Genomic DNA, 25492 nt, shown 5'->3' with positions numbered 1-25492 from the left:
ATTAAGTATACTAAACATATGACTATAGCCAAAGATGGCATATATTCCCTTATTATTTATAATCTGCACAAAAAGATTCAACCATTTACCAAAGGAAAACTTTAATGAAAAATATTGAGCATTCGGGCATTGAGAGTGTCCATGGGCGGCGGGGCGGTGTCACATAACATCAGGTGAGCCTCCTGCCGGTTTGCCCATTGTTCTATAAAAAAAAATTAAATACATAATAAGTGTTCATGTTCATGCACTAAGGATATTAGCTTAAACAAGTCAAGGCTTGAAAGATGATTGTATCCTAATCAAACTTACAGAATCAACCAACTAAAACAATATAAAAAAGGTTGTACTCTGAGGTAGTAACATAGTAGTTCCGCGTAGCGGCGACACTTAGGCGGGCGCCGCAGCCATATTTACGATCGAAATATTGCGTTATTCAATATTTCTTTATGGGCAAGAGAAGACACTTTGACTGACTTTTATTTGAGAGTTATTGATTCCGCTGTAGATATACTATACATAGTTAACGTTAACATATAAGTGTTCTCATGTAAGTGACTAATGTCTATTATGAGAATAAATGTCTTTCAACCTAACTCGGCAGAATATACAGCCACCGAAATAAGTTTTTAAATCTTCTTCCGGCATGACAACCAAAGACGTATTGTTACTACATTAAGGGCCTGTTTCACAATGTATGGATAAAGTGCCAAATAGCTATGCAACACATAAATTATTCGAAAGATAAAAGTTCCGTGTAAGACACTTGGTATTTCATGACAAATAGCGCTATCTGATATTCGTGAAACGAATAAATACTGTTTATCCTACCAATAAGTAATAAATAGCTTATTTGGAACTTATCCGGACATTGTGAAACAGACCCTAAATAACATATAACATCTTCCTTAGCTACTAAACATTCCTTGAGTTAATGTGTTTACTCCAGCATGGACAAAACGACCAGGACTGGTCGTTCCACAAATGAGCCTTATAAGGCAGTTTTCACCGTGCACCAGCCGTGGAACCAGCTGCCCACTAAATACTGACGTGGAATAAGTGATACCTGTGTATCTTAATTCCATAATAAACGTATCTTATTTTAAAGCATTTCCGAGCCGATTCGACTAAGGGTTCTTCTAGACAAGAGCGCGATTAAAAGGCCGGCAACGTCGCGAGCCCTCAAGCATTGAGTGTCCATGGGCGATATCACTTTACATGAGCGTTCAGCCCGTTTTCCCCCCTGTTCTATAAAAAAGGTGTAGATGGATGGAACTGGAAGTTTACAGACGAAAGTCTGCCCTGACACTCAAGGTCAGGATATCTTCCCACAAATACACTCTGTTTCTTCATAGTACGTCGAATAAAGTTGATCATGTTCAAGGACTTTTAGTCTTACACATTTATATTTTTTTTATATGAATACACTTTCATATAAAAACCTTCGTCACAACAAATATGATTTGTGATTTGTGGAGTTTAATGATAACAAGGTGAAGTTTGAACTTTCTGTTCATACAACTAAAACTAAGTTAACGAGATTATGCAACGTGAACTTATGCCTTGAAAGCATTGCTTCATTTATAAGCTTTAAGTTCCACACGGTCTTCAGACTTAGTTTCAAATATTTGACTCGACATATTTCTGTTGACGATACACACACCTTGTAAACTTCCTTGGGGTTTTTTGGGGTCACCCCAACTTCGCATGGAATGTGTGTGACGTTAAACTAATTTAAGTTAGTTTCGAGTTTACGATAAACTTACTCAGATATTGAAAATGGGCGAATCTCCAAAACGTTGGCAATTTCTATATCGATTTGCGGGCATTTAATTTACAGCCATTTTTTCATATTCAAGTATCTAGGTTCATAGCTTTAATAGTCTTAGGGCCTGTTTCACAATGTATGGACAAAGTGCCAATTAGCTATGCAACACATGAATTATTCGAAAGATAAAAGTTCCGAATAAGATACTTGGCATTTCATGACAAATAGCGCTATCTGACAGTCGTGAAACGCAAAAATACTGTTTATCCTACAAATAAGTAACAAATAGCTTATTTGGAACTTATCCGGACATTGTGAAACAGGCACTTAATAGTCTTAAGTTCGTTTCAAATCTTTGACGTCATTAAAACATTCCATATTTAAAAAGGTCGAGCCGTGCAATGAGGTCATTATGAATGAAACGTAAAATGAACGGGGTTGGAGATGGCCCAAACAACACGTTCCATTTTTGAATAGACAGGGGTACGCAGCACTTCCTGTCTCGTCTTTGACGTCACACTGAACTGTTATATAACGATGACGTCAGCGGACGTTGCACAATGCACACCTGTCCGTATCATAACAACTGTCCAACCACCCTTTTGTAATAGAGAACAGTATTGTACGGCAAATTAATTATAATAATAGTCTGGCATGCACTTGGCTTGTGACGATGTCTTAAATCGAGACAGTCAATTTTGGCGGGCCCTTGAGCTAATTTAAACAAGTCTAGTCTTGTTCTTAACAAGCATCCATAGATGACTTTTGTCGTTTGTCTTAGATTCAATTCTACTATGCTCACTTAAAACCAGCTTAGTATTGTAGTAAATAGCCATAACTTTGTTAATAATTCATTTATAGCGTCAATGCTGTGAACACATATCAACTACTTACATTATGATATTATGTTAATGTATACATAACTATTTTCTTGATACTTTGCGCAATGATGCAAGGTTTACACCTGGAAATGCTTACGCGTCAAGAATACAACTAAAAATAGTGAGACGCAAGTGTTTAGACACTTGCGTCTCACTATTTCTAAGGTTAGGAACCTGCTGTAAACTTTTTATTAAGTTTTGTATTAAGCGTATGCAAAGTATCCAAATTCAATACATTGGAAGCAACTTGCCCGTATTTACCGAGTGTATGTAAAAAAATTACGCCATAACAGCTATCAAACTATTTAAACACCTCAGAAGTTATAGTTCAATGTCGTGTAATGCTTTCAAGGGGAAGGTGATTAAATTTTAGTGGCAAGGTGCCTTTTAATAAGTTTAGACAACATTTTAAATGACTTAACCTTACTTAATAAGAACTATTAATATGACAAATATTATTTGATAAGTTTAGATATATAAATTAAAGCGCAAATCTTTTGGCTTATATAAGCATTGCTTAATAAAGGACATAATGTTTCGGCCATACAATGCACATAGGCGATGATAATTTGGAGAAAATGATCGTGGTTGGTAACATAAAAGGCAAAAGATCACACGGCCGTTCACCAACCAACTGATCTAGTAAAAGACTTATCGTCCTCAGAACTGTACTGCTACAGTGGACTAAAACCGGTGAAAATAGAAGGTCTGCTCCAGATGTTTCCTTACTGACCTCAACGCTCAGACATGAGCTACCAGCTGAAGAGAGACAGAGGGAATCGTATCACCTCGAAGTCTATCTCTTCACAACTAGGCGCTTCGTATGCTTTTTGCGGATCACCACTGCTATGTAGAACCAGCTACTTGTATATTTCCACCCAATATGACGCAGATCTCTTCAGGATTACAAGTGGCCATGGGCATGGTGATGTTAAAAAGGTATAATTTTATTCGAGATCCTAGTGATAGTATAGATTATGGTTCTAGTTGATGACATGATGCAGAGAACATTGTTTTTCCTAGTACTAATGGGCACTAGACAAAAATAGATTAACGATGGCTCTCGAAAACTATTTTCTAGTTTTACTTGACCGATAACAATGGAGAAGTGTTCACCGTGTGTTTCCATTATTTACTTTGAGATTAACTTATAATATCTAGGGTAAGGGGAAAGCGGGCTTACATAATACATATAGCTTACTATACCAAAGCGGTTTTCTAATGTAACATATTGTAATATATATTATTTTGTAAAATAAAAAAATATATATATAAATGGTAGAAAATACACTGCACTGAGTCCTTTATTAAAAGTTGCTTAAGTAAAGTTTTAAATAAGTAATGGTACAACATTATAAATTAACTAGGTCAGATGCAAGTTTTATTAATTTTAATGACTCTGAGTACTGATATAAGATAACCCAATCTACATGAGTTACTCACCACTTCTTATACTTAAATAAAAATTGTTAAGAATTAGTGGTTGTTTTATGAAATTATACTTCTTTTGGCGGGATAGAGAAAAATGATGAGAGTGAATTTTTACGATGCGCACACACCTAAATTTGACATCGTACAGTTAGGTCTAGGTTGCATGGTAGTCCTATGTTCAAGTTGTATATTCTAGTATTTTTATATTTAGAACACGTGTTTCGTAACAGAACAGCTAAACAGTGTGAATAAGTAAATATTATTTTGGTGTTTTTAAATCAATTTCGTATTTTAGATTTTTTTCGGTTGGAGATAGTATTTACTAATTATTTATTTATTTAAATAAAATGTTTTTGATTATACTAAATTTAAGTTATCATTTTTTTTACTTATAACTATTGTCTAAGTTTCCGAGTTCGGTACACAGATATGTTCTTTATTTCTCAAAGAATTACATCCAATTAGCGAGAAAATTTATAATTAATGTATGTTAGTTAGTAGTACGATATATTCTGCATAAAAAACATTATAGGCAAATATTAAAATATAAACTATATAACTCGTGTTAAATTGATTCGCTAAAGTAAAGAAACAACAATATAAAAGTTAATTCGTTATAGTGAATATTTTTCATTAAAAAAGTTGTTTAAAGTAGATAAAAATTATCTAGTTATCTCTTATATCACCTAACAAATTAAAACCACCATTCATCAAATTCATTAAATCAAACCTATTCTCATGCCACCACAGACCACAGCAACCAAAGTTTGCTATATACATACATATTACTTGCTCTACACAATTCTATTGCAGTTTGTGTAGACACTTAAAACAAAAGGCTTTAAAAAGTTATCGGTCCAAATCGTAAACATCCACTCCCAAACTCTAATAACATCGAAGTTGATAAAATATAAAAACGCTCAGTACCGCATTGCAGGTACGCGTCAGCTTCGAATCGATGGAAAAGTGCAATGCTTCTAATTAGTCTTACAATTGTCTTTTTCTATGACCAGAAAATTTCACAGAAACTTTCTTTTTACTACCTTGAAATATCATCATAAACATAGTCAATAATTTTTTCAGAAATGATTTAAATTAAAAGCAACGTAACGACTCAATTGGCGGTATATAGTTGTTTAATTATTCTGTAAATGCAATAATTAAAAATATTGTCCATAGTCATAATAAGAGGACAAAATTTTGTACAGATAAAACTAATATATAGTGAAATTAATTGTTAAGTTTGTTATGGAAGAGCTGGTAACATACTAGTATTTTTTAAAGGATTCCCAAATCTTACACATTTTAATGTATAACGATTAAACTCAGTCTTATTTATTTCATTATAGGTAGTTTATTCGTTCATTTGTTTTGTTTTTGTATGTACTATTTTACAATACATTTTAGATTATATTAAAACTGAAAGAAAATGAAATTTATTTTTGTTACCTTGATGAATCTCCATTGAAATTGATTTCCTCGCGAAGAATTTGTAGCAATTCCATAACAATGAGTGTTTCTTTTCGTACAGTGTAGAACTCATTTATCTCGATTCTGAACAATTCTAAATCAAAACTATACAAGATATTTCTTGCCACTTTTCCTCTTTTTACTAGGCTCACTAAATACGCCTCTGTTAGATCAACAATACATCTTATGGTAGTATAAGAAATCCCTGAAATAAACCAACGTTTAGTATACATAATGTAATACTTTTAAACTTTTTTGCCATCAGATCCTTGTAGACCTCTAGATAAATTGTATATCATTCGTAGAGTATAAATACCTTAACATAAAAGTAACACTTAATTCTGTCAAGTCGCATTTTATGTCATAATATTGTGAATTGACGTGATAGTGTATGATGGATGCTGTTACGGAGAAATATTAAGAAAAATACGTATTAAATATTATGAAGCACAGGATTTATTTAATATGTAAAGCAACGGTATATAACTTTATTTGTATGTATTAAGACAATTTACAAAACAATACTTAACAACAAGAGAGATTACCATACTGATACAGAAAATATTCTTATTGTACAAAAATAGTATAGATATAAATGTGTTATGTAGAATTAATTAAGCAATACTGTTTAGATGTGAAAAGAAAGAGACTGGCTGCCCACAACACAGGGAATCCTAGTGTGGGGGCCAGTGCACTCTACTTTATCGAAACTTTCTTGTATATTGTGTCTAAAGAATAAAAAGAGAGATTTTAAAATGGCATGCAGATTCTATGCCATGCCATAAAGAAATCTCAATAAATACAATTTTTCAAAGTATTTGTCTTAGAGTTCGGTTTTCTTATTTTTTTTTTATAGAACAGGGGGAAAACGGGCAGGAGGCTCACCTGATGTTAAGTGATACCGCCGCCAATGGACACTCGATGCTAAATTCTTCGCACTCTTAGTACGCGCGCTGAAGCGCTTTTTAAAAGTTTCATTTAATGAAAACTTCATGAATCGCCTTATATATTTTATAATACTTTTTTTTATTTTAACAGAGTTGCTGAGTCGAGAATGAGACGCGATGAATCTATAAAGAGCATATCAAGGTATTCTTCGCGCCGGCTGAGCGAGCAACGCCCGGCGCTCACACTAGGCTTGCGGCAGAATTCACTTACTATCAGCACACTTGCTCAGCAGGCCGCGTTCTTGGCTGAAAAGGCGAGGCATACCGAAGCGTTAGTATATTATATATAATGAGGGAGAATTTTCAATTCCTATAGGATATGTAAGCGGATTTAAAAAATAACTAATTAAAAATTTCCGAGCCCAGATACAATACAGCACGGTGTAATATAGTTAATAAATTTAAAATTTATTCTATTGACGTTCATAAGTGTACTTGGGTTGAGTTTGAATTATACAAGTATATATATATACAAATACACTAATAGTGAATGTGCCGATAATATGAAAATGCACATACATACATAGTTTCAGATAACATAACTAATTCAATGATTACCTATCTCATATGAAAAAACATATTGTACTAACTACCAATGGCGGATTTACCAATTTTCAAGGTAAAGGCTGCGAAGTTTGTGCTGCGTTTAGCGTATTGTCATGTTTTAGTTGAAATTGCACGTAAAATAATGTTTGGGTTTTTTTCATTCACAAAATTATACTCAAACCATGCAGTTTGCCTCCATGCTCCCAGTCTCTATGTAAGTTGATAGGGGGAAGAGGGAAACACAGTTTCAGAAATTTCATCTCTTTTCACATGTCGTATCGTTGGGGGGCGGCGAACCAGCTGCTTCTGGAATATAAAAGTTTGCTAAACCAAATGTACAATAACAAATGAGAGGCGAAAGACATCGGCATAATTTGTGACAGACTTCTATCTGTAAAACTGAAAACGTCAAACTCTGTTTGATTTCTATGAGCAAAGAAAATTCGTTCCCCTTTGCCGCCATAGGATTCAGCCTACTCTGCTGGTAAATCCGCCACTACTAGGGACAGTGTTGTTAACTAAGACTCGCGCGTGAATTAAATGTTATCTAGTAGTGTATTACATTTCTTTTTATTATAACAGACATATGCTGGTATTTATGTATACCACGTGCGTGTACTTTTTCGTTCACAAAAACATAAATATTTTAAGTCAACGGGAATAGTCAAAAAATCAGTCGATATCGATATTGGAAGAAATTGGCTGTGCCAAAATATATCTTGAATTATATAGGAAAAACATTTTTTGTATGGCAATCGAGATCTATAATAGTTTACCATAAACATTAAAATATCCTCTCACTAGAGTTTTTAAAAGTCGAGTTAATGATCAAAAGAAAATATTATTCTATTAATTATTATTTGCGTGATACAGTATAGTTAATATTAATTTAAGATTCTTTTAATAATGTGATATTTATTACTACAAATAATATAAAAATTGTCTATCATGATATGACTCTAACGTATGTAATTTTTTTTTACAAATTTGCACTTTATTATGTGTAACAGAACATACAAACTTTAGATTGTACCACCATAAGATCTTTGTACCATATTCATGCAATTACACATATGAAGGTAAATTAATTCTAATTAGATTATTAACAATCTTCACCAACTTAATATTAAACATAGATAAATAGAAACCAAAACAAATTTAAAATTTGACCATAAATTTTTCAACCAGAGACTGGTTGTATTTTACTGTGTTAAGTAATCCGATGTTTGTTCAGCTGCACAAGGACGTTGAAAAGCTATGGAAAAGGCTTACAGAATACGGTATGCACGAAGCTTCGCTTAGCATCCTAGAATCATGAATAAAACTTAATTGGAGATTACCGAACCTTGTTTAGGTGGACTGGCTGCAATATCTGGCTTTTAGATTATTCTGTTACTCGCTTCAATTAAACTTCTTTATTTTTATAATTGCTTTAAAGTAGAAAAAGTAACTTAGACTAGAGAAGGTATAGATACATCCTACACTTGTTATAATCCTAGGCGACTTTGGTAAATTTTCACATCATTCATAAATCTTCAATGCAATTCTTCGTCCTCTATAATTTTTTGCCCTAGCCATTGTGGCGTTAATTTTTTTTAAATAAATGCTTGACGTATAAGAAATAACATAGACAAGAGGAAATATAGATACATCCTACACTTATTACAATCCAAGGCGACTTAGGTAAATTTTCTCACCATTCATAAATCTTCGACTCAATTCTTCGTCCTCTTTTTGGCTCTTTCCGTTGTGTCATATTACGCGGAATACTAAATTATATATTACTGAAATTATAAATTATTATATATATATGTGTATAACGGTTATGTATTTTATTAATGTAAAGTCAGTCCATCAAAACAAGGTTAACGATTAGTGTTAACGGGCGGGGTCTTTTTCATTACTTTTACTTTGATACTCATTTTCAGTGGGGACCCTAATCAACAAGCGGCACCTAGTTCTTGGTGGAACCTAGTAAGTATATTATATTATTATTAAATTTTTGTCTTTCTCATTTACTTAATATGAACTACTATGAACATCAATTGGCTTAAAATTTTCAAGATAATGTTATCTTGTTTTGTTGTGTATTTACTATTAATCATAATTAAAAATCCAATGTTTAGTTTTCTCTATCTGTTTCATGACCATTTGCCAAACTAATAGGCAAGGTTTGACAACATTCTTAGTTTATGTACCTTGCCCTTAGACAATTCTTCATAAATCTTCACAATTCTTCATAAGTTCTGTAGTTAAACTGAAACTAAAGTTTAGCAGTTTCAAATTAACTGTGTTCGTGTCGCTTCAGTTTAGATTCGCGAAACCATGGGAGCTTCTCGTACTCCTACTGGGACTGATTTTGGCCACTTTCAATGGGCTGATGGTGCCAGTTGGTGTCATAGTGTATGGCGAGTTTACGTCACTACTGATCGACCGGACTGTTATGACTGGGACGTCTACCCCGGTCCTTTGCATCGGGTGGTTCGGTGGGGGGCGGTCACTGTAAGTAATTCTTTGACATTATCGTATGGATATATTTTTAATATTTACTCTAATCTCAGTGAGTGCAAAAATAGAAGATAAGAACAGGCTGTTTTCCCTTTAATATACACTGTAAGTAGTCTTATTGGACACTTACCCATGATAACAATCCTTTTTAGTAAATTAGGTTAGACTTAAATTACTTATTAGTCTTAAGTTAGGCTAGACCAGTGATTCCCAAAGGTGTCTATATCGACCCCTAGGGGTCTATGACAACCTGCAACGGGTCTACGTCAGCGAAAAAAAAATTTGGGGTTCCATGAAACAAAAATGGGTTTCCACGATAGTGGATCTCATAGGTACATACACTGATAGTACCTATTTACTTACATCATACTATCTTATAATATCAAAACATATGCACAAACACAAACAATATAAAATTTAAAAAAATTTATTGTTACGTGTCAGCAATAAATTTTAGTTTATTAGTTTAGGTTTACTAATGAAGCAATCTTCACTAGGGTACTATAATAAGTCAAACTTTAACTAGAAAAAATCTTCAAACAATTACGTCTACAAAGACACTTAGTTGTCAAATATACTCATTTTATAAAACCTAACCTAACCTTAAAAAGGCCTTTGTCTGCAAGCGCTAAAGAGAACATTGGTGCACTATTACAAATTACACGTATTCCAATGATTTCAGGACGAATGCTACAGCGGAAGAGAATCGCCTAGCGTTGATTGAGGATTCCGCTGCGTTTGGCCTCGGTTGCTTCGTCTTCTCAGTTATACAGTTTATCGTTGGTGCTCTTAGCGTCGACCTGTTCAACTATACCGCTCTTAAACAGGTACATTAATAATGCACAATAATTTTTTTGAGATACTTACGTTTTTTTATAAAATGACTATTAATTTTATAAAAAAAAACAATGCTAGTAACAACTTAGCGGCAACAGATGGCAGTAATACTTAATCATTTGAATGGAATCATAATATTATTCTTTAATTAATATATATTTGCAAAGTCTGAAATCCTCGGGGAACAAAGGAAGTAGTTCCCAAATTATTTTTCAAATAAAATGAAGAATTTTCGGTTGACTTTTTAAATCAATACTTTACTGTAAAACGAAATAGATTATTTTAGTATTTAACAAACATAAAAATATATGCGTAAAAAGAAAGTTGTCTATCTGTTGTCGTGTTTACTAGTTGGATTTTATAACTTTTATTTTCCGAAGTCTGAAGAACTCTTACTACCGATTTCATATTGTAAATTTTACGAGTTACTTAAAAACATTTAGCGTTTTCTTCATTTTTGTTCCGCTGTATTGTCCCTCTCATCTTACGCGACCTTCAACGTATGCCACGTTTGTTTCACTAGTGACTAGAGCGAGCGGAGGGAGACGATTGAATGAAATTTGCAAGCGCGCTCTTAATAAACATAGACATTATCTCAATAAAACTAGCATCATTATCTCAATAAAACTAGCACTATTATAGATGATGTCTTTATAAAAATATAATTTTCACAGATCAATAGGCTAAAAGAACGCTTCTTGAAAGCGATAATCCGTCAAGACATCACCTGGTACGACTTGAATCAAACTATGAACTTTGCTACGAAAGTATCCGAGTAAGTTCTTTTGTTTTCACTCTTTAACTTACTATTTTTGCATCTATATTGACATTTTAGTTAATAGTTGTTTTTTTTAAGTAAGCGTAATACACCCTTGAAGTATTTCCGAACCAATTCGATTTGGATCCTTCAAGAAAAGAGCGTACCCAATCTTAAAAGGCAACGCACTTTCGAGGCTTCTGGCATTGTCCATGGGCGGCGGTATCACTAAACATTAGGTGCGTGCGCCTCCTAGTTTTTTTTTTTTAAATCATTTATTCGCCGGAAAAGCGCCTCCTAGCCTCCTGCCCGTTTGCCACCTTTCACATAAAAAGGTACCCAAGTACTCGGGAAATTTTACATAGTAGGTACCTATAACTATTGTATACTATAAGCCCGCGTATCATCGATGTTTATGCGAAGAACACTTTTTACAGGCTTTCTCATGCTACTCAAAAATAACTTGAAAAAAGTAATTTGTTTTATTTCTGATATGATATATTTTATCAATGATTGTTTCGGACAAAGTCAAAGTCAAAACTTAGTCACAGAAGTTTTGCTGCTTCTTGATATTACATATTTACAAACCTTATATCAAAATTTAGTAGAGTTATACGATGTGTGTGTTTAAAGTTTTACTTAGGGCTTATCACTATAGCTATCTAAAATGTGTTAAAATATTCAGTGACGTGGAGAAATATCGGGAGGGTATTAGCGAGAAAGTGCCAATGTTGGTGTACCTAATAATGTCATTTGTCACCGCTGTCCTCATATCCTTCGCGTACGGCTGGGAGTTGACACTTGTCATCCTGTCATGTGCACCTGTCATTATTGCTACTACAGCTGTCGTTGCGAGGGTAAGACAATTTAATGTTACAATTTTTTTTTCGTTATAAATCAGTATCAAGCCTTAAACAAAAATAGTACAGACGCTGCAAGCTTTTAGTTTTGGACCTCAGATTTCTGAGTTTCATAATCAATTGTTTTCTATAATAGGCAAGTAGGTTTATGGCCTTCTGTACCTAATACACGCCATCGCCATTTTAAGTCTTATGCCAGCCACTATTTCTTCACGATGTGTTCCTCGTTTATTGTACAAGCGAATTTTAAACGCGCAAATAGAAAAAACCACTTGCCCAACACTGCGCAGTCTTTTTTAGTCACAGCATACACATACATCTACTTAAAGAATAGTTAAAAGTATGGAAGTGATTTATTTGTGTTTTAAATGTCTCAACAGTAAAACTAATCGACAAGAATAGATAACCAATAAAAATCACACGAAACAAGAACAAACAAGAAAATAAAAAAAAACAAACTAACGAATTACTTAATTTAAAAGAATTGACTATTGGCACGAACAAATAGTAAAACTTTTGCCACGTCACGCAACGTACAATTTAAAAGGTCCGTTAACATATTATGTAATTCAGCGAATACAGCAAATCATATTTACCCTTTTCAGAAGGTTAGGCCGAGCCGGCCATAATTTTAACGGCGTAAATTTAACTCTTCTCGATCTCTTTCGAAGAGAAGAGCAGCCTTCTTGTTTATAATTAATAATTTCGTTTAATTACAAAGAAACCGTTTCAGATTTAGTGTCAAGAACTGCCGATGTTGTGATGAAGGCATAACAACATACACAACATAAAAAAGATATTTTTCCACACATTTTACACACTTTATTACGAATACGCATAAAAGTTAGGTTTTGAGTTGAATTTCACAAAACTTTCATCTTCTGCGTAACATTCGTAGTTTTTGTCTTTCCGCACAGATTCTGAACTATTATATTTTTTAGATACAATCGTCGTTAACTACGCAAGAACTTAAAGCTTACAGTGTAGCCGGTGTAATAGCAGAAGAGGTACTTTCTTCCATTCGTACGGTCATCGCTTTTGGGGGAGAGGAGAAGGAAATAAGCAGGTTCGAAACTCTTTTTTTTTTGTATGGAATATCGCTGTTGGTCTAAAGGTCCTTCAGCTCAGCTGGGGTTGCTTTCGCGGGCGTAGCTCGGCTTGAATAGGCTCATTACCTCTACGGCGTAGGCCTCCCCTAACCCATTCCATTCCTATGGCCATCTTCATCTATAATGAGCAACATCTCTATGGTAATGTATTCGTCCTTCTCTTTACCTCTTTATTTCCTTTTAAGAAAAAGAATTCCTCCATGCTTAAGAGTATTCATCTTAAATGGTTGAGCTAGAAAAATACGTCTAAATTATTCAGTTCAAAAAAATTAACTTAAAAAATATACAGCCTCAGATAGTGTATTTAGGTTCTTTGAAATATATTAATTACGCTATATATTGCTATTTTTTTATTATATAAGCCTTGTATTTATTATGTATTATAATAATTTACGTATAAGATAAAGCAGAAGTAGGTTGATCAGCGCCAATGTTTTTTTAAACTGACTAATTGCAGGTATTCAAAACGATTAGAACCAGCGAAGAAAATGGGGGTACGAAAAGGTATATTCTCTGGGATCGGCAGCGGTGTGATGTGGTTCATTATATATGCGACGTATGCACTCTCCTTTTGGTATGGAGTCGGTTTGATATTGGAGAGTAGACATGAAGAAAATCCAGTGTATACACCCGCAGTGTTAATGATTGTAAGTAACTTCTAAATTTATTTAGGTTTTTGATTGGATTACATTCATTTATTTATTTATTTATTCGGAAACCAAACAGAAACATCCTTGTAATAAAAACAAAGTCAAAAATAAAACACAAAACAAACACACTGGACGCATCCACAATAGGTTACACTTATACAACCATATGATACAAAAGAAAAAAAAATGACAACAAAACACATAATAATAGAGTTAAGACATTAGCAGTTACTTTATTTTATTCTTAAACAAATAATAATAATTAAACCATTCGTAATCAAAAAACCGCTTTCATAAGAATCCTGCCTTTTATCACTATCTAGATGACCCGGTAAACTTCGTATCACCGACATTTATTTGTGTCAAAATTTAATATAAAACTTTTGAAATAGATCAAAGTGATTGGATATCATACGGTTATGAAAAACAAATATGACAACCAAGTGACTTTCTTTTTATTTCTAAAAGGTCATCAAATATTTCTCAGTTAGGAACAATTTTTATTTGAAAACTTAATTGTCGTTTATAATATTTTTCTTTACTATTTATTTATGTTTCCCGCCATTTAAACCTTCCCTGAACTATGAGAAATATTTCAAGATCAAATATAGTCAAGCCTTTGTCGAGTTTATATCAATATATTACATACACATATATTCTACGATATATCGATATATGGGTGCGTACGGCTCTTATATTGTATGGCCCTTATTTATTTATTTCAAATACCACACCATATACATTGAATGGCGACTTCTTGGCGACTTAATTTATCAATTTACATATACTTCAATTTATCGGTGCTTCCATAGTGCGAAGGGATTTTTAAAGGTTATAAATTAGCAGTTGAAATAAATAATTAATTAGATAATTATATATTGTAATTAGCATGCTTACTGGTGCTATTTGGCACTGGCCTTACATTTTTAAAAACCCACTTGCCACTTGCCACAAACAATTCCCACGATCGTTAGTTAAATATTTTAAACAATACTTTAATAGTGTATTTAAAGCTTAACAAGGATATATCCATAGTCTGTTTTCTGTGTGCCAAAGACAATATTTTTACAGATATTCTTCAGCGTGCTCCAAGGCGCTCAGAATGTTGGACTCACAGCCCCACATTTGGAAGCAATGACAAATGCTCGAGCATCGGCCGGGTCCATTTTCGCTGTCCTCGACCGGAAGCCAGCGATTGACAGCTTGTCGACGGAAGGTAGCCGACCGGAACTGAATGGTAATCTGGAACTGAATAATGTATACTTCAAATATCCAGCACGGGCGGATGTACAGGTATTTTTTACAGTATCTATATTTAAAAATTTGAGTATTATATAGATAACTTATTCGCACTTTATCTCTTAGATGTTAATCTGTTGGTAACGCACTCGAAACTAAATAAACCGGTGTTATCACTCAGTCAAATTGATCTTTTGTTTATTTTGAAATCCTGCTGTAGCGTAGCCTTTTTATCGCTTTGACGTTTAATTTAAAATCTTCCATGATAACTCGTTCTTATACGGTTTCGGTTCATATAACCCAAGCATTTTTTGACGTGATAACGTCTCATAAAACTACGCCCTTGACTTGCGAACTGGTTGTCAATTTATATTTTTGACGTTCATAAGTGGACTTGTTTACCTATACGAATTAAGATAGTTTAAGTTTGAGTATGAACGCGGGTACGCACGAAAAAACATGACTCACTGTCGTTCCACTTACACAAGCGAGAGCGCGATACAACTAATAGAGAGGCACGATCATCCTAAGCGCTCAGCTTCTGACGCATTTATCTTAAGTTGTGTAATGTAATAGGATATGTGTAGTGTAATTTAAGTAAATAAATTTAATCGTCAGTGCAAATATATGTTAATCGAAAAAAAAATTCAATTAACTGTCACATTATACAAAATTATGATAATTTAGTAATAATAATTCACATCAATGCATTAAAGTCTCCAATTTTTCATAAGTGTTTTCTTAGCACGTAAAATTATCGTCCGTAAACCGACTTTACACACAACGAAATTTCACTTCGTAATTCCTCTTCCATAGGTGTTAAACGGTTTAAATCTTAAAATCAACCGCAACGAAACAGTGGCCCTTGTGGGTTCCAGTGGTAGTGGTAAATCCACAGTTCTACAGCTCCTACAGCGCATGTATGACCCGGAATCGGGTTCTGTGACCGCGTCGGGGCACGATCTGAGGAATATCAACGTAAGACATTACCGCGACCACATCGCCGTGGTGGGGCAGGAACCTGTGTTGTTTGCTGGCTCCATAAAGGAGAATATACGGTGAGTGGACTAGAAGAATCGTCGAAGACCAGTTTCCGAACGGCTTTATTCTATATATCTATTAGAGGAGTTGTTCGGATTACTTGTAGCGAGTTTCATCGGATGTCGAGGCAGAATACAAAATTCCGTATCACCTCAACATCCCTCGTTCCACAACTGAGCGTTTTTAAAGCAGTTTTTGTCTCACACCATCTCTGTTTGGAACCAGCTTCCCGCTGAAGTATGTACGAACCAACTCGATAAAGGTTTTAGGTAAAGTCGTCATTTAAAATGCCCATGGGTGTTTACTTAACAGGTGAGCCTCCTGCCAGTTTGCCACAAAAAAAGAAGTAATTAATTTAACATAATTTTTTTCATGTCACTCAAAAGATGATTTTATAATTGTCTTTGAATGTATTATTTATAAATATATCTATGCCTAGTTTTATCCGTTAGTATATTTTAAATTTTGCTAATGAAATAAATCAGTATTTATGATGTTTTTTAGAATGAGCAATCCATCGTGTACAGATCAAGAAATTATAATAGCCGCAAAGCAAGCTTACTGCCACAGTTTCATTAAAAATTTACCTGAGGTAAGTATGTTTATATTGCAAATGAAAGGCCTTTTAAAATGTTTATTTTTCGTATTAAATGTTACATTAAAATCTAGTGTAATCACCAGTTTTATTTTTATCCATAAAAAACACTTTTAACATTAATTAGCTTATTCTCATAACCCGCAATTCGAAAATAATGTATAATTCCTTTTTACTTTAGGGCTATGATACGATGATCGGTGAGCGCGGTGCCCAACTATCGGGGGGTCAAAAACAACGTATAGCCATTGCAAGGGCATTGGTGCGAAGGCCCAAAATATTGATTTTGGATGAGGCAACTTCAGCATTAGATTCTCACAGTGAGGCCAAAGTACAGAGGGCTTTGGATTCTGCTGCCCATGGAAGGACCACCATCATGGTGAGCCACAGGTATAATTTAGAACTTTTAGAAATATTTCTTGGAAATTCAGAAATAAAACTAGATGTATATGTAATTCTCTATTACGTCTATGACGATTCAATTGTTTTTATATTGCTAGATAGTTAGTGAAATGCTACCAAGTTATAAAACCTAACCTCTTTTTATTTCACTAGTTTTTCCGACAGTTAACTGGAAAGTTTTTAGAACTTACACCAAACCAGTTTTATAGTTATAAGTCGCAAAAGACACTTAAAACATTGCTCTGTTCAGGTTAGCGACTGTATTAAACGCGAATCGTATAGTTTTCATCGAAAAGGGCGAGGTGGTTGAAGAAGGTACGCACGAGGAACTTCTAGAATTGAGGGGACGGTACTATCAACTGGTTCTTCAAAATGAACCGAGTATTGCTCCCGGGAGTGGTAATGAGGGTGGTTCACAGAAACGTAAGTGAAATTTGAGAAAATTGCCATCTTCCTTACTAATTATGCACCGATCCTTAGCTCCCTTGAAATCCTTAGGTTTGAAGTAGTCGAAGTATGCTTGAGTCATACAAATCAAGCGTAAAGAGTTAAAACAAACTTGAGACATACAAGATGTTTTCAGAATATTTAGAGTTTACTGTAGATTTTTTATAAAACCAGTCTTAAAGTTACTGGTTGTGTTTGACTATATAAACCTGATGAATAGGACCGAATCTTCCTCACACCGCTATCCTATTCCCCAAAGGAACAGACAACCTTCCCTCGATGGCACACATGGCTTTCTCCAGGTTTTCGTACGACTAACATAGACCTAATTTGCAGCAGCTAACTTTGATCCCACCACAGATGCGAAGTTTCGTAGAGCGAAACTCCAGAAGTTGGAATCTGTAGATTCCATCAAAAGTTCATCAGCAGAAGAGGATGATACAATCTCCGAGAATAGCGTGGTTGTAGAAGATGAAAAGGTGGGGGAATTCGAACCTACCACCTGGCAGATACTTAAACTGTGTGAACCGGAAAAATGGTGGATGATGATGGGTATTGGGGCAGCGATAGCTGTTGGTTCCTCTTTTCCCTGCTTCGCTGTGCTCTTTGGTGAAACATATGGGGTGAGTATATGCAATGTTTGTTTGTGACAAAATTTTCAGTTGAATACTCATTTTATTCGTAAGTAAGACATGCCAGGTTCCCGACTAGGGTCTATTACGCTTATATCAAAATAATCTATCGCATTGTGTTTTAAATGGCTGATCTCAGATTTAAGAAAGAACGTACACACTGCTTTACATTATATTCAATATAGAAATCTTAATCCATGTAGAAATCTTCTATATTAAAATCTGAAACAAGCTATTGATTGAATATGCCAAGGTAAATTCTTCTTTAACTATATAAATCCTAAAAATTAAAAATAATATCGGTTTTATGTAATATAATATTACGTTCATACTTTAGCACATTTATATTTCAACTGTATATGTGTGCCCTCTTTTTGTCAAAGGCCTCCTCCAAATCCCGCCATTCCTTTTAAGACTGTGCCACTCGCTGGCATGTACTACCTGCTCTTTCTTTTATTAGTAATATTAAATTGTATTTTATATTTATGATGTTCTTCGAATTTCTAGTTGCTGGAGAGCAAAGATGAGGACTATGTGCGCTCAGGGACAAATTTGATAGCGGTATTGTTCCTTGTGGTGGGCGTGTACACGGGCATCGGTATATTCTTCCAAATATTCATATTCAATTTAACTGGTGTTAGACTCACAGAGAGGCTCAGGTAATTTTTTAATTTTTTTCGCATTCTATGTAGAGGGAAGTTGAATAGGAAAATTTTGGGATTTTTCAGAAATCAGAATATATGGAAAACTAATGTTCATTCTAATACGATTCAATTGGTTAAGAATTAAATATGTCGCTTGTCCCTTTTTATGAATACAATTTGAGGGAAAGAAACGAAGAATTAAGAATCGAGAATAAGTTTTATTTTTAATAAGGTGACTAACATCCTCGATTAATTGGTGGTACTCAGTAAAACCCGTGTATGTACAGAATCGGTGCGTTCAGAGCGATGTTACGTCAAGAGATGGGTTGGTTTGACAATCCGATGAACGGGGTTGGAGCACTCTGTGGACGCCTGGCTGCTGATGCTGCAGCTGTTCAAGGGGTATGTTTCTATTCAGCAACTATTTATTTATTAATTTCCTGCTGGTTAACAAAATGTTGACATTTCTCTATTTGTAATTATCTTGTAATTTTTTTTTTTCATTTCAAATCAAATCAAAATATCTTTATTCATATAGGTAAATATGTACACTTATGAACGTCATTACAGTTTCATTAATTTAAATGATATTTTAACCTTGATATTTCCCTACTTAGAAATCCGTAACCACTCAAAAGTAGATTCTCAACCTTCTTTGTTCACCCAGTGGTTATTTTGGCGTAATCTTACCCAGAACCGTAGAACGCAACATCTTAACAACCACCTCGATTTTTACAGTTACAAGTGTGAATTGCCCCAGTACGTTGTAGTCAAATTAATAAATCATTTATTCATATAGGTAACATAATGTACACTTATGAGCGTCTAAAAAGAAATATACATTAAATCCTTCTAATTTTACATTTACTACCAGTTCTCAAATCAAGAGTGTACAACGGAAGAGAAGAACTGGCAATAAACTCTCAGTCACTCGTTTTAGTCGCTTAGTTTGTAAGGAGTTGTAAGGAGCTGTGACCATGTTCCACATAACATTTTAAGAAATAAATAATAATAATATAAGTTAAAAAACAAAGATTTGTCTCAGATTGTCAAAGATCCTGTATATAAGTATAATTTATTTAAATGCACCCTTATAATAATTAAGTTACGTAATAGTACATATTAAACATTACCATATACATTTTACATTAAGTATAATATTTCTTATTTGATTTCTTTATATAACATTTCAGGCAACAGGTACGCGTATCGGCGCTTTAATGCAAGCCTCTGCGACAATTTTCATCGGAATCAGTCTCTCCATGTACTACACGTGGCAGATGACTCTAGTATCCCTGGTCTCCGTGCCAATGGTCATCATAGCTGTTGTCTTGGAGAGTAGAGTGCTTGCTGAGGGCATAGCGACAGTACGAGAGGCTTCAAATAGAGCGAACACCATCGCTACTGAGGCGATAACGAATATACGCACTGTGTCTGCCTTTTGTGAGTTTTTATCACACATATACACACATGACACATAGGTCTTATAATATTTGATAGGGTCGTAATGCTGACAGCAATTAACAGCAGCCTTAAACAAATACTAAAAATCATGAACTAAAATCATTATTAATATTATCATGTCTGGTGTGATCAGTCCATAGAACGCCTTGGTGTCCCAGGCAATGTGGAAGGCACTGGACCTCGTGGAAGGTCGACTACGCGTTGGACTCACTAGATCACGTCTGCTGTATTCACGTCACTCGATGACTGCAGCAGGATGACCTCTAATAAGCAACGGTGAAATCGTAGCCTTTATAGCGACATACTTTTAAGATTTCTAGATAATTTTCTACTTAAATTTGATTAGCACCTGTGGGTTCAAGTGAACCCCACGGCCCAAGAGTCTCTATTCCAAAGGAAACGAAATCGGTGTAGGAACGTATCTTATATTTTCCGCCTGCTCTGCGGCCGCTCCACCTTTTTGGCTTGTCCAAGACAGGGCTAACACACAAGTAGCATCTCATAACACACCCCATCATATCTTCCAAAAGATCAACGACATCCCATCCGGCCACTTGCCATCTTCTCTAGCGATCCCTGTTGGCTCCTTAATGGCTGGAACATTGACGGAGGCAGAAGAGCGGCGTATGATGTCATTTATCCCTTGGAATGGGACGGGCTAACATAAAATTGCAATGTTATTATTAACCTAATTCTAAAACAGTGCGTATTAACTATTATATGTTTATACGATACAGGCGGTGAAGAAGGCATCCTAAATCGCTACAAGGAGGCTGGGGCAAGCGCAAATCAAGCAGCACGAAGCAGTATGCGCTGGCGGGGTATGGTCTTTTCGTTTGGGCAGACGGCGCCCGTAGCTGGGTATGCCCTGTCCTTGTGGTATGGAGGGGTTCTGGTTGCCAACAAGGAGGTGCCGTATAAAGATGTTATCAAGTGAGTTTTATTTATACGGTTGTCTATGACAATATTGCCGACATTTTATCGAGCGAATTTCCTCTAAACCTACTAAAATTAGGGATGAAACGTCACGAATGTATGCAGCGTTTTTGTCGAAGAAAAGGGGAAAGCGATTGAGAGTGAGACAGGGAGATCGAGACAAATACACGCTATTAGTTGATGTATTTGTTTAGTATTTTATTTTAATTATAGTATCCCATGTTTACAAATTACATTGCTTCAATATATGTAGTACTTCAATTTAAAAATATGCTGATATGTAATAATATAATATACTTTTGCCATTGTCATTATACTTCTGTCATCATAATTTAGAACATAGATCTTTATTCCTTATTCGAGCGAGTTTTCTTATAAATAAATCAGTGGCGCTACAATCTTTTTAGGTCTAGGCCTCAGATTTCTGTCTCTGCTTCATGATCATTTGTCAATCTAATAAGCAAGCGATCAGCCTGTACCTGACACGTCGTAAACTGTTTGTGTCTAAGACAAACCTATTTCCTCACGATGGTTTTTCTTCACGTGCAAGCGAATGTTAAATGCGCAACTCCATTGGTGCACACTGCACAGCCAATAATCGAACCTCGAAAAAAAAAACGACGACAGGGATGAGAGTCGTATTCTGAAGCCACATTCCAACAATGCTGTTTTAATTCAATAAAGTTTTGATAAATAATCCAAGATATGATTTAATTTAATTTATTTTTTCTTAAGAGTATCAGAAGCGTTAGTATTCGGGGCGTGGATGATGGGCCAAGCTCTGGCGTTTGCGCCGAACTTCGGTGCGGCCGTGTGCGCAGCTGGAAGAGTTATGACACTTATCGAGAGACGGCCTATTGTTGAAAGCACACATGCACCCTCTGTACCTGAGAATTACGTAAGTTTTAAATAAATAAATAAATAATATATATAAATATGTACCATAAGAGCGTGATAAGGAAAGTGTCACGGTGAAAGTAACAGATGCTCTCTGACGGTTCGCAACGCTCGGAACGAACTCCCCGCACCCCGCGAACCCCTCAACCTCAAAAATTGGTGGGGCGCGTCTTCGCGAATTGCACACGGTTTATACACAAGAGTAATCTATAAATTATTTGTCAATACAAACAGGTAGCCAAGGGTAAAATCCAGTACAAGAACATAAAGTTCCGATACCCCACACGTCGTGAAGTTGAAGTACTACGAGGCCTCTCATTAGTGATACCAAGTGGGAAAAGGGTGGCCTTGGTGGGGCCTAGTGGCTGTGGGAAATCCACCCTTATGCAATTGCTTCAACGGCTATATGACCCGGATGACGGCACCGTTGTAAGTAAAGCCTACTTGAAAATGTTCTTTGCTTTTTCCAGTATATAGGCATCTTATAAGGATAGCTATACTCCGATTTTTCATTCCGTAGAATTCTGACTTTTCATAATGGTTGCTACTAAAAAAGATATATAATGATATATAATGATACCGCCGCTCATAGATACTCACATTACCAGAAGGCTCACAAGTGCGTTGCCGGCTGTTGGCTTTGAGTGCCCATGGGCTGGTATCAATTAACATCAGGTGAGCCACCTGCCCGTTTGCCCCCTGTCCCATAAAGATATTGTTTCCAGTTTCTAGACGACTACAGCATCGTAAGTGACATGCGACTTTCAACCTTACGCGGTAACTTGGGCATAGTGTCACAAGAGCCAGTATTATTTGACCGTACTATCGCTGAAAATATCGCGTATGGAGACAACACAAGAACAGTGCCTATAGAAGAAATTGTCACTGCGGCTAAATCCGCCAATGTTCATACATTTATCGCTGCATTGCCCAGTGTAAGTACTTTTATATTAAACTCTTTATTATTATTGTTGTATCTGCATCTGTTTAATGATCATTTGTCAATCTAATAGGCAAGTAAGTGATCCCGTGCCTGACAAACGCAGTAGACTTTTGGCGTCTAAGGCAAGCTTTTTGATTCTTATCCCTGAGGTCGTAGGTTCGATTCCGCTGTGTACCAATGTGCGCATTTAACATTCGCATAGTGAAGGAAAACATCGTGAGGTTTGCTTTGACCCAAAGACGCCGGCGTGTGTCATATGTAGGAGGCTGATCACCTTACCTTTTAGATTGACAAATTATCGTGAGACAGATACAGAAATCCGAGGCCTAGACTTAAAAAGGTTGCTGGACCACTGATTTAATTTATTATTTATCAGGTGTAAACCTTATCAATAAAAATAAATCTCAATAATCCTGTTTTAACTAAAGCTCCATCTTATCATACCGTTAAGATTATTTGACAGATGGATACTTAAGACTTTAGTAGAGAGCAATTTTTTTATAAAGGAGATATTTTTCAGGGTTACGAAACTCGAATCGGCGCCCGCGCATCCCAATTGTCAGGGGGACAGAAACAACGAATTGCCATCGCACGCGCGTTGATCAGAAACCCACGTGTTTTACTATTGGATGAAGCCACTTCGGCTCTTGACACTCATAGTGAAAAGGTAATTTTGCCTTGTGGGTGTTTGTGTTGTGTTAAAAAACGGTGTTGGGCCTGTACCAGTAAGTAATCCAAATAACCCAACGGCTTGATATGTGTTCTGTGATCTTTGTAGAGACTAATTAGTGTTATTGATTTTTTTTTATATAATAAGTAAAAGTTATTTACTAGTCGGAATAAAAAAAAATCCGAAGTCCAATATCTCTCTGTCGGGGGTCTCTCGTAAAGTCAATCGAATGTATCGATTTTTTTACTAACTTAAGGTTAAATTATTAGTTTTTTTGCATCGACAACAAGAACATACATTCTGCAATCAGTTCCTGTCAGTTTATCAAAATTTATCAATATGTATTTTTACAGCGATTGCATAGCGAAACAATGCAATTGAATTATTTTATTATTTTATAGGTGGTCCAAGAAGCGTTAGACAGAGCCAGCGAAGGCCGAACATGCCTGATCATAGCCCATAGACTAGCGACAATACAAAACGCAGATATGATTTGCGTCATCGACCGAGGAGTTGTCTCTGAAATGGGGACCCATCAAGAACTCATAGCATTGAAACGAATTTATGCAAGATTATATGAACTCCAATGCGGCTTTGTGGAGGAGAGCGAGGAAAATCTGGACCAATCTGCTTAAGTCTTCTTTTTCTTACTTTTTAGCAATTTATAGTATTCTATACCTCAAAATTAATAACAATTTAATAAGATTTCTATACATACCAGGGGCTTGACTCGACGCTTTTCGATAGGCATGACCCGTTAACGCCAAACGAATTGGGTCACGACCGTCAAAGATTTTGCCCCAGTCTCCGAAGATTATCGTAATATGTTTTTCCACATGAAACGTTTTTGCTTCGTACCATTAAATGGTATGTTAATCTTAAGCTGTTTATAGTAAAATAACGCATAAGAATGAACTCAAGGTCAATTACCTTTGAAATGTCAAAACTACGAACTGACACAACTGATACTACTGTTACAGGTACGCATGACACGAGTACAAATGTCTAGAGTGACAATGTAGGCCCTTAAGGTGCGATTCCACCAAAATAGCGTGCGTTTGTTTCAAACCTTTTGTGCAAAACAATAGCAGAGCATGTACTAAGCGCGGATCGCTTTGATTTCTCTCTGAGCTGCTAGTGGATCTAGTTCTTAGAGTAGGAAAACAAACACTCCATATATATATATATATATATATATATATATATAATCACTTCACTGATTTTCCGTAAACTGTATAACTTCAAACTTATACCAAGGAATTATTATTAACTACGACTCGACCATCCCACTTCGGGAAGATGTTCGAGTCAATTCGTAACAATAAACAACCAAATGAGCAAATATTACTTATGCGCCCATGTAGCAAGATTCAAAAAAATTTACAATTTAATTAAATTTATATTAAGCTAACACTTGTTCACTGAAAACATTGTCTGCCGATTGTTGCTAATATGGATGGCCAGGAAAACGTTGTAGCTTGTAAAATAATTATGATTCAAAAAATTATTTTTCGTATTGCGCGCACAATTTTTCAACAACAACAAGCGAAAAACACGCAGTGCACAACTGGAACATTGTTGACTTGTGCACGAACATTTATAAGTTATTGTTCGCTTAACGCCCAAACCCAATAACCTTACAAATCTTAATCCATTTCTGCCCATCTGAGATAGACATCTTAATCCAAATATTGATAAATGCGCGCCAATAACCAATCGACGGATTATAATAGCCATCTGTCAATACAAGCTATCCACGGCAGTTTGGATCGGTGTATGTGGACCTTTGTATGTAAATGGCAGTTAACTGTACCAATATCC

At 35.3% G+C, this 25492-nt stretch overlaps 1 protein-coding gene across 2 annotated transcripts in view; it reads left to right on the top strand.

The window, feature by feature from the left end:
• LOC110997295 (multidrug resistance protein homolog 49-like) overlaps positions 1–25492 on the top strand; it is a 28529-nt gene extending 3037 nt beyond the window's left edge. Inside the window, exons 2-24 of one of the 2 annotated variants that reach the window (XM_022265389.2) lie at positions 6586–6765; positions 8969–9014; positions 9349–9542; positions 10231–10375; positions 11060–11160; positions 11828–11999; positions 12944–13068; positions 13569–13758; positions 14833–15054; positions 15817–16058; positions 16546–16633; positions 16818–17026; positions 17289–17461; positions 17825–18108; positions 18625–18776; positions 19049–19163; positions 19955–20204; positions 20963–21158; positions 21897–22059; positions 22293–22487; positions 22784–22993; positions 23522–23668; positions 24073–25492. In XM_022265389.2, coding sequence (XP_022121081.2) covers positions 6602–6765; positions 8969–9014; positions 9349–9542; positions 10231–10375; positions 11060–11160; positions 11828–11999; positions 12944–13068; positions 13569–13758; positions 14833–15054; positions 15817–16058; positions 16546–16633; positions 16818–17026; positions 17289–17461; positions 17825–18108; positions 18625–18776; positions 19049–19163; positions 19955–20204; positions 20963–21158; positions 21897–22059; positions 22293–22487; positions 22784–22993; positions 23522–23668; positions 24073–24306 — 4017 coding nt within the window. In that variant the 5' untranslated portion in view covers positions 6586–6601 and the 3' untranslated portion in view covers positions 24307–25492. Of the gene's footprint in view, positions 1–6585; positions 6766–8968; positions 9015–9348; positions 9543–10230; positions 10376–11059; positions 11161–11827; positions 12000–12943; positions 13069–13568; positions 13759–14832; positions 15055–15816; positions 16059–16545; positions 16634–16817; positions 17027–17288; positions 17462–17821; positions 18109–18624; positions 18777–19048; positions 19164–19954; positions 20205–20962; positions 21159–21896; positions 22060–22292; positions 22488–22783; positions 22994–23521; positions 23669–24072 lie in introns of both variants that reach the window. The other variant, XM_022265378.2, reaches the window with a different exon arrangement.

Source organism: Pieris rapae, chromosome 6, assembly GCF_905147795.1.
Source record: "Pieris rapae chromosome 6, ilPieRapa1.1, whole genome shotgun sequence".
NCBI classification, from domain to species: domain Eukaryota; kingdom Metazoa; phylum Arthropoda; class Insecta; order Lepidoptera; family Pieridae; genus Pieris; species Pieris rapae.
This window is presented reverse-complemented; position numbering and strand designations above follow the sequence as displayed.